This window comes from Eutrigla gurnardus, assembly GCF_963514095.1.
Source record: "Eutrigla gurnardus genome assembly, chromosome: 9".
NCBI classification, from domain to species: domain Eukaryota; kingdom Metazoa; phylum Chordata; class Actinopteri; order Perciformes; family Triglidae; genus Eutrigla; species Eutrigla gurnardus.
The window spans coordinates 15,287,552-15,297,795 of NC_139923.1; the positions used below are offsets into that span (position 1 = coordinate 15,287,552).

General features: G+C 40.8%; 1 protein-coding gene across 1 annotated transcript; it reads right to left on the reverse strand.

Annotated features, from left to right (window-relative positions):
- Window positions 1-345: 345 nt before the first annotated feature.
- Window positions 346-9,852, reverse strand: api5 (apoptosis inhibitor 5). The gene is made up of 14 exons (XM_084018163.1): window positions 9,555-9,852; window positions 8,561-8,722; window positions 8,251-8,344; window positions 7,342-7,407; window positions 6,617-6,768; window positions 6,112-6,318; window positions 5,553-5,657; window positions 4,769-4,858; window positions 4,084-4,265; window positions 3,848-3,941; window positions 3,670-3,726; window positions 2,945-3,024; window positions 1,903-2,045; window positions 346-986 (listed from the first exon to the last, which is right to left on the reverse strand). The coding sequence occupies exons 1-14, from the start codon at window positions 9,624-9,626 to the stop codon at window positions 907-909; spliced, it is 1,584 nt and encodes a 527-aa protein (XP_083874289.1). The 5' UTR covers window positions 9,627-9,852; the 3' UTR covers window positions 346-906.
- Between the last annotated feature and the right edge of the window lie 392 nt (window positions 9,853-10,244).

The following is a 10,244-nucleotide window of genomic DNA, read 5'->3' on the forward strand; positions in this document are numbered from 1 at the left end:
CCACAGAGAAGGCACGTTTGTGTATGCGTGTATTCTAAATGTAGATGCCAGAACGTGGGCTAAAATTACCCTCTCCTCACTCTGCTTTGGTACAAATATAGGAGGGTCCAAAGAAAGAAGAGGGTAAAGCAAAACAGGAGGGTGGAAAGGATAAATGGAATGAATGAGTGTGAATCGATCATCAGAGGACAGAATGGGAGGAGAAAGTTAGGTTTGGAAAAAGGTTTTGAACATGTAAGTCAAGTTAAGTATTGTGAGAAAGGTAAAGTTGAAGCAGCAGAATTGTTTTGTCTTGAGTTTTGAGCTTAACTACTAGAAACTTCCACATAAAACAAGGACAAAATGTCATACTTCCATACAAGTTTATGATAAAAATCCAATGAAACATCATTGATTAATACAAAGTCGCATAGTCAGCCAATTCAAATTAAGCTCTAATAAAAAAAGAAAACAAGATTAAATAAAAAGGTAGAAAGAAATGCATTCATTAACATATTCCAAACAAGAGGATCTTCATCTTTTTCCTACAACAATCTGACAAAAATATGTATCAGTTACAATGTGGCAGTTTTTGTTCCACAAAAATACACAGAATATTTAAAAATGAAAAGGGGAAAAAACATTTAGATTTACTATAACTATCGCCTTGGCCAGGAGGATAATGGGGAGCAAAATGTTGAAAAGTCTGAGCCCGTTTGATATTCTGAAGATAGGAAACCAAACCCACACACCCTCTTCAAAAACAACAACAGAAAATACTGGATGTGCAGTCGGAAAGGGAAAAAGACGTTGAGACCAGTTTAAAAAAAAAAAAGGAGTAGGTGACAAATAGTCCGTCTTTGTGCGGTAAAGATCCTGATGTGATGCAGTTCAATGAGCAATATGTACTGTATGTGTGTGCACGTCTCAGTAGATTCGGCCCCGGCTCCTGTTGCCTCTTCCTCCAAAGCCTCGTCCTCGGCCGCCCCTGAAGCCACCACGCTGCTCTGGAGTTAAACCACAGACAAACAGGTCAGTGTGCACATCAGCATGATTATAACCTGGTAGCATAGTTTGGTGGCGACTATGTTGGAATGAAACCGTATCTAAGTAACATCAAACTCAAATTCGACGTTGCTATACTGCAATGTATTTTCTAATACAGTTAATATATACATATATATATACACACACTTGCTGATTTGTCTTGACAAGATTCACCCATTTCATCTTTCCATCCATCCATCTCTCTCTCTCTCTCTCTTAAAATGAGAAGAATTTACTTTGTATTGACTATTTGTATTTCCTGGCATTAGTATTTATAACAAAGCTTCAGATAATAACTTCAGATGAAGAATATATCTAAAAATATATGGATTTCCAACCAGTTTCAATGTCAAACAATGTTTGACTGCAGTTTTGTAAGATGTATGGATAGTGGATGGGCCAAATCATTGTGTGAAAGGGACACTACGTGTAGTTGCAGTACAATTAAACGAATAATCCATCCCCTTAGTATTAAATACTTCCTGTAATTGAGTGTGTTGGCACAGTGGGGACTGTCAAAATCATAGTTTCTGCTCTACAAATTATAACACAATCACCTTCTCACAACTCTGCTAGTAGCATATTCAGCTATTGATTGGCAACATGATGATTTTAGCATTCATACAGATCAACAATGGAGCCGTGGATTGCACAGCAGTTGCACTTTGAAAAGTTTGAGTTGCTACTCTCCTCCACTAAAGGAGCAAGAGTCAGTATTTGAAACCCAAACATTTTCAGTATTCCTTTCCTAAGATCTGTGTTTCAACCAGACACCTGTCGAACAACTCAATGTGAAGTATGAAACAAAGTGCACATGCTGTATGACTGAGTTTACAAAAAGAAACAGAAAAATGTAACTGCCACAGTGCTCCTCACCGTAAGTAAAATTGCCAATGGTGGCGCTGAACTTGCCGCTGGGGGGATTGTAGATTTGCCGCGCGTCCCTCCGGGGCTGAGGAGAGACCTGTTTTTTTGTGCTGCCACCGGAGCCCATCTCCTCAACTGAGGGGCGCTTGGGCCTACACAAACAAAAGAAAATGAGATGAAGACTGTAGATATAAGAATGTTTAGAATGAATGATGACACCAGTGTATGTTTTATAAATCATGTAATGTGTTCGATATTAACCTATCCTATCATCCTCAGACAGCGGCAGAGCAATAGAAGGTGACAATCAGTAAAGGAGGTTGCATGAGTCACTCCTTGTAGAGCATGAACTCAGCCGAACAGAATGTACACTCTTCATGAACTTATACACCCTTCATGAACTTACTTAACCACAATAGAGGAACAAAAACAGCCGAAGCTTGCATAAACATGTATTCAGTATCATAAGGTAGAGAGAAACCAGTCTGAGCCAGACGAAAATAGAGGAAGACGCTCAATGCATAACAGAAGCGCATAAGTGTTTTCTTCACAGGACCGGAAGAGGAAGCCTACAAGCAGAGGAGGCCCCAACGTCTCGGGGACAGAAGAGGAACTACTCAGCAGACGAGGCCCCAACGTCTCGGGGACAAAAATACACATTTGCACGCTTAAGCATGACACATAGCCCTGCCTCTGTAACAGTATATATTCTGGAGCAGATAGAATAGACGCCAGAACATCTTGCCTCTGGTATAGAGCACTGTGTTGCACACGGCAGCTCTTAGCTAGAGAAGAGATTTTCTCCAGACGTCTGTTCATCTGATGTTCATCTGCAAATAAATGCCTGAAGCAATGGCGTACTAAAGAACCAACGACTTCGCTGTCTCCGTGATCCTCCTGCAGAATCTGAACAACGCAATATAGACTCTGTGAGGTCCTTCTGATTGACTAACTTGTGAACAAAATTCCTACAAGACCTAACGGGGCAACAAGGACCTTCAACTGCTTTGAGTATGGCTTCTGCTTTCTAAATGAGTGAGAGCAGACTTACGCTACTGCCTCCGGCTTCTGGACAGGTTTCCAGGACAGAGTGACTGTGCTCTTGAATGATGGAGGGTTGTGAAAGAGATCCTGAAAAGAAATAGATAAACAGTTAGCAGAAAATAGAGACCATATACATTGTAATGCAATCCTATGCAACAGTTGTTTTTCAAAAGGGAGGTTTAATTTTCATTCGATGTTCCTCACATTCTGTCAGTAACAAATGACATGTTTAATGTGGATGCTGAACTGCCCTGCTACTATCACAGCTGTATCGTTACTACTAACTCCATACTCATCACACACAGACACGCTCATTCGCTTGCAATACAAAGGTGGGAAACCCTGACATAGTATGCCAGGCAGACACACAGCTGCCAACTTTTCAGCTTAACTAATTGATGAAAGGAAGACTAAAGAGTCTGCATTTGTCAACAACAACAACATTGTGGCTGCTAACCGTCAGACGGGACTCCACCTGCTTTGTGCATACACTACAGCTGGTGACAAATGACGCATTTGTGCATCAGGATACCCTCGCACCTGGGCGGCTTATTCGGCACTTCAACCACTGATCTTGACTGTTAAAGGTTTGCTGTAAAGCGGTGTCTTGAGTAGTTTTACAGGCGGATGAGCACAGTTTCAGGCCAGATACACAATACTGGTATTGAAACATGTTTTAAAATAGTGCTGCTCAGTGTCAGACTGCAACAAAATAGCTTGAAAATACCATACCTTGATGAGGACATTGATGTTGTTTGTGATCTTCAGGGCCACCACTTTGATCTTATTCTGATCGCAGAGAAAAGATGAGTTAGTCTGAAATATTTTACAGCAGAACTCAAAACAACTCACACTGCACACACGCACTTTGTTGACGGTATGCATGAAGTTTCTAAATAGCAGTCGTTACCTCGTCCGTCTTCAGAGCATCTCCTGTCTTGCCTTGCAGTGCTACTCGCAACTGTCTGATGTAAACCTGCAGGCCTCTGGCAAAATACTGTAACCTGTTTGAACACACATTAAACTCCATATGAAAATTGGCCTTTTTTTGGATATAATCACGAAGATGAGCGAACCCATCAACACATGCTCATTTATTTTATCAATTGCCCACTAGGGAACTTTCTTTGTGAGAGACTCCTATACCTGATCTTGAAGTCTTTGAGGCGCTCAGCATCCACTTTCTCCAGGAGGAAGTCTGGCAGCTTCTTGCCCAGCTGGTGGAAGGCAAAGAGGAGACACTCCACGTAGCTGAACTGCAATTTGGGCTCCTCGCTCGCTGAGTTCTCTCCATTCTCCGCTTCATCCGGTGGCAGAGGCATGAACTCCTACACAAGCAAAAAACATGAAAGATTAAGACCAGAATCTCTTTGTTTACGTTATTGTCAAATAGCTTGGACCATTAGGGTTTACTGTAACAAAGGGATATTGGGGCAGTTTATTCTACCAGCATTTATTTTAACATGTTTTGCACTAGCTTCACTAGTTTCACTAGCTTAGAAATTCTGATTAGGGCCACTGTTTTAAGTTCCCTCAAGTTGATTACTACAAACCATTTGTATTATATAGATCAGCCCATAAGAACATGTTTCAATACAACTCTGACAGCAGTAACATATGTATTTAAAAAGGAGGGTTGTTGCTTCAATGCCAGATAGGGACAATTTGACCCAGGAAAATCAATCACATTCTTGAATGTCCCAAAAATGTTAAGTAAAGGAAAGCTAAAAAAAAAGCAGTAAAAATGTGGAGAAGATGGGGAAAACTGCCAATGTGTATTTTATTTTATTTTGAGTGTTTGTCCAACGACAACGGGACAGTCCTTTCTTACCAGCAGCTTGGTAAACAGCATGTTGAGGTTGGGCTCCAGCTTGTCCATGTCTCCACAATACGGACTCATCTCAGCCAGCAGCTTCAGCACCTGCACACACACACGCATCTTAGTACATCGTCTAACAGTGTAATATGCATTGTTAATGAGAAAGTGGTGCATGGTGCAGACTAATGACCCATTAACAACATGCAGTTGGCTGACACCTCTGAAAGGTGGCTGCTACGCTGACATAAGGAGTATCAACCTCAAACCAGTGACCATGTTCATCGGGCCTCTCAGGAATGGAAGTGCTGATTCAAGCTGAATAAATCCAGGTCAGGAAATTAGCCTTTTGGTCTAATGGTCACACAGGCTTGTAAACTGAAACATGGGTACTGTTAGTTTGTCCTTTTACTGGGTTATTATTAGAGCTGTGAAGTGGGAGAGGCCACTGGTATGGAAGTGTTCAAACATTCTGTATTCCCATTTAAATTATTTCTTTAGACAATATCCTTAATGTATGTTTACCCCGGAAACAGGGTTTAGGTTTATTTTATGGCAATGAGGTTTAATCATTTTAACTTTGTGTCTGAGAAATCGTGTTTTGTTTGTCGTTTTGTTATAGCAGCCAGTGTAGGCATCGATCAGAGCTGCAGCTCAATCAAGGTCACCACACATCATCATCGGTACAGATAAGACATTTCAAAGTCACTTTAGGGCTAGGAATTCACAAATCTACTTTCACATTCGATTTAAGATTATGTACGGGTGTGATCAATAAATATAAAAGGCAAGAACTCACTTCCAACTGAATGTCCAGCTCCGCCACAGGACTCGTCAGGACACTGAGGTTGGGCAGGACGTGTTCGCAGAAGTAGGTTACAAACCGTGTGGAATGGACATTTTTCTACAAGACAAAAGGAAAACTTGATTAAATCACACTTTTTTGTTTTACAACATAGGAATCACAAACCACTGCCATTATACAGTGTGACACCCCTCAAGTATTCCATAAATGAGTTTGAAATAAGTGGATTAACATATTTAGAGCAGGTCGTGGCTATCGATTCAATATTTCCTGAATTATGCACATTTCAAGGTTTTCTTTTTCAGCTTGCTAATTTGTGAATACATTGACATCAAACCAACTCATGTGTTGTTGATGTGTGACGTGTACAAGGTAGAAGAAACCATCGACCGGTTGCACGCGCTTGCATCGTGATTCACCAGAACACCATGCACCCACTTAACAACATCCCACCCCCATTCCAGCTACCAAGTATATTTCAAACCTGGGGGAAACACTGATACATGTTAATGACTGAAGATGGCTGATGTAAAAGGGCACTGGTTGTACTCACAGAGAAGAGGGGCAGGGCTTGGCGTGTGCACTGCAGCAGGCGGTCAACAGTGTCCGGGTCTGCTCGGTTGAGGGCCTGCTCCAGGAAAGCCTGCTCCACCACCAGCTCCACTAGCTGCTGTCGCCCATTGACCGTCTGCAGCACCCGCAAGCCTGACACGACACGCATCAAAAGCACAAACTCCTCTCCGGTCACATCCTCCAGCACCTAAGGAGGCAGCAGGGAAGAGACAAGAAAGCCTTTACTAACATGTGCTCAGGTCCACTTTTATACAGGCTAACACATAATACATCATTGTTTGAACTAAACTAGCATAATGTATATAACAAGTCCTAGACATGTCTAGTTAAGGCGGACGTTAATGAATTATGATTAATGTACAAAACTATCTGTGTATTATGTCTAACAACAAAACATAGCATTGTACAAAGATGCTTAAGGTACTATTATTGTATTCATGTAAATTATGATTAAAGTTCACTAATCAACTCTCCACTCTGCTAACCTTCTTTGTCTCTGCAAAGACGTAGTCTTCCACCTCCTTTGTCATGACGTCCTCTGGCAGGGTCTTTAGTTTGGTTGACAGAAACTTGATGGCCCTTTCACGCACTATGTCCTCTCCCTGCAGGATCTGAGAGAAGAGGCCTCCAAGAGTACCTGGGTGACAAAAGACAGCAGGCGATGGGATTATGTCATTGCACCCAAGTAATTACAAACTTAATGGGATCACAACCAGAATCTGAACTAGGGTAAAATGACTATGAAATACAGACCAAACTGACTAATTGATACTTCATGAAATCATAGGATTACATAATATTCTGATCTCAGTCCTTGAAATAAACTCCTTCAGATCTAGATTACATTGAACGGGCTGTAGATGGCGAATGATGATGATGTTAGTAGGGGCAATTCACACAGGAATTTGTATAGATTAAAGTTGATTAAAGTATCTGTATAAAGCACACTGTGCAAATTTCAACAAACAAAGTTATGTTGTTTATATGTTGTCAGACAAACACTCACAAGACTGAGGATAGGAAATGTTAATATAGGAAGAGTTAGTGAAAATAAACATCTGGGTGTACTGGATTAGACAACAATCCATCTACTGGAAAACACAGTAAGAAAGTCAGTGGCCTCTATCAGCACAGCTCAGAACTGGGCTGAGCATTTGTTAAGTATACACCACATTATTTTGGCTCAACAGCAAAGGGAATCAACACTTACCCTTTGCATCTATCTTAAAGATAGAAACAAGCGATCCAGTCACTTGGTTGAACTCTGCTGTATCATCTGAAAGAACAAAAAAACACAGATTCTTCTTAAAGATTTGTTTAGCGTCACTTCACCCCAAGGTTGGAACCTTAGTCCACTGCATGATTTAGAAAGAAAAAAAAAAGGTGGACATCGCGCTGAAACATGAGATCAAGACCACTTCTATATGATGAAAAAAAAAGTCAATGCTGCATCAACAAATATGGCTATTAAGTAAACACAGGGCATGGTGCACTCAATGAGACAAGAATTACACCACACTACTGGTAGAAGGGGTGCCAGCTTCGGAGAGGGAGGATGGTGGCTGCAGCAAAGGGAATTCAGCCAGTACAACCCCTCTCATCTCAGGAGCAACCATGAAATGCTAATGTTTATAAATTTGGTAAGAAACAGAAGAATCTATTGATTTCATCAAAGTAATATTACTATATGAGGACTGCTTCTAGCTAAATCCAGCATATTTACACAAAGTGCAATGTATGGTGTGATGCATTTGCACCCAGTGTGAAGTAATATGCATTGCCCCCCCCAAATAAACAAATAAAATAAATTAAATCTGGCTTAAAGTGTAACTGCAAACTTGTCTGTTAAGCTCTAACAGTGGAAATATCAAGAGACCAATACGCTGTTCTTTGACAAGACAAACGTGCTGTTCTTTTACAAAACTGACAAGAAAATTGGATTTGCAGGAGATCCAATGAACTATGCTGACTGAAAAACAGATGATAGTCACAATGGGTAACTGTCGTGCAAGTAAGCAACGTGGCTGTATTTGTAGTATAGACCACCCGTGTCAGTGAGGTTGTGTGTAAAAACAAATCAAATACCCAAAAAGGTTAAAGTGTCTAGCGTTATCAATACCTGTCTGGAGGAGCTGGGTGAGAATATCTGCAACTCTGAGGATATTCTCCCCAGTTGCAAACCGCGGAAGCTCCTTGATGGCCTGTCGTCGGATCTGGACGAAGAAAAGTACATACACACAAAAAGAGGTGAATGAAGGAATAAAAATGACCTACTTTAACACAAAAAGGTGGGCATGTAGAATGTTTATGTCTTCAAGTTTAGAAAAGTCTAGAGAGGAAAACCTAAATCACCTAAAGAGGACAAAGAACCTGCGATTTTAAGCCCACGCTTATAGGAGACCTATGTAAACTAGTGTCCTAATACTCACAGAAACGTCCTCATCTTCACAGAGATCAAGCTGGGCATTAATGGCTGAATCGGCCAGTTCCGGAAAGCTGCTGAAGAACTTGGGGATAAACTGTGCTGCCAGGCGCTTCTCCTTCGGGCCACCCTTCACACCATCCAAGATGACTTGGTAGGCATCTTTGTGCTGCAGAATAAAAGCCAGTACATCAATAAACACGTTCAGTATATGGGGCATTACATTACAATTCATACTAAACCTTACATTATGATATGATGCAGGTTTCGGATTAGAAGTAAAGGAAGTAAAGTACTCACTGGAAAGGTTGTTCTTACAGCTTAACCTTAACAGTGGGTGTCCTGAGCAACCTCAATGGGCAGAATTGGGGACATTCTGCTCTAATGTATTATAATCATTTGATGAATATATAAATTATTTTTACAAATCAGTCTGGAAATGCAACAATGCACATAGATATATCCCCTTAAAATGGGAGGCTTGTACGATATGTCTGTCCGTTTTTTTGCTAAAATATATCTTTAAAAAAACAGTCACTCAGCTGCCAACGTTGACATGAGCGATAATTGAACGATTTGAGAAATAAATAACTTTCCCAAATGTGTTTCGATCACACAGACCTGTGACAACATCCAACATGTTACCATCAATATCCAGAGAAACATTCTCTTGTAAGAGATGTATTGTGGTGAATATTTGTCAGTTAACATACCATAAGCTTATTCGAGTTGCAACCCCGATTTCAGTGCAACATTAAACGAAAAGTAAGTATATCGCGATTTGGTTTCCTAATGAATGACGAGTAAACGCCGCCTATCGCGAGGTTCGCTATTGCGAGGCCATTAACATTAGCACGGTCACTACTAGCCTGCTAACGTAGTTAGCCTAGCACGCACACAACAATGTTATGTGGCTTACGCCAAAGTTACGACAAATACGGTGCAGCAGCAAATCGCTCGACTTATAATAAGTTAAAATGAAGAAGTTGGCTTTTATTTACCTGGCTGAGGTTGTCCTTAGCATCAGCAAGGACCCCGTAGCTCCGATAGAGATCCTCAATAGTGACCGCCATCAGCGTGTGCCCGGGTGCCTGCCGCTCACAGATAAAACCGCCGATAAAACCAGACAACAACTCTTCTCTGGTCGCTTTTACTCCGTTTCAAAAGACTGTAATACAATCAACGCCGTATTATCGATAAATGTATTCTTCGGAATGGGGACGTGAAGATATTTCGAGAAGCCCGTGAATAAACACCCCCTACGTTCTGCCTTCCCGCAATCTCTGGTGTCCAAGCTAAAATGCTACGGAACAATGAATAGAGTGCATGCGCAGGTATAGCCAATCGCTTGGACGCTCAGACCACACGTGACCACTAGGATGCGCTGAACTCATGCGCAGTAAAGCCACTTACAGATGTTTCAGATCTTTGCTCTTTTTATATTGTATATATTTTTATGATATATATACACATCATATATGTGTATGTATATATATCATATATATAATATGTATTATGTATTACAAGTTAGTACTGCTTTTTTTTAAATTATATATATTTACTATTACTACTATTTTTTAATGGCAGGTTTTATCTTTGAAACTTGGTTGTGAAAAACCAAAACGGCTGTCAACAATGTTGATGTCTCAAAAGAACAGTAAGACCAATCTAAATTCAGAGCTTTGCTCATC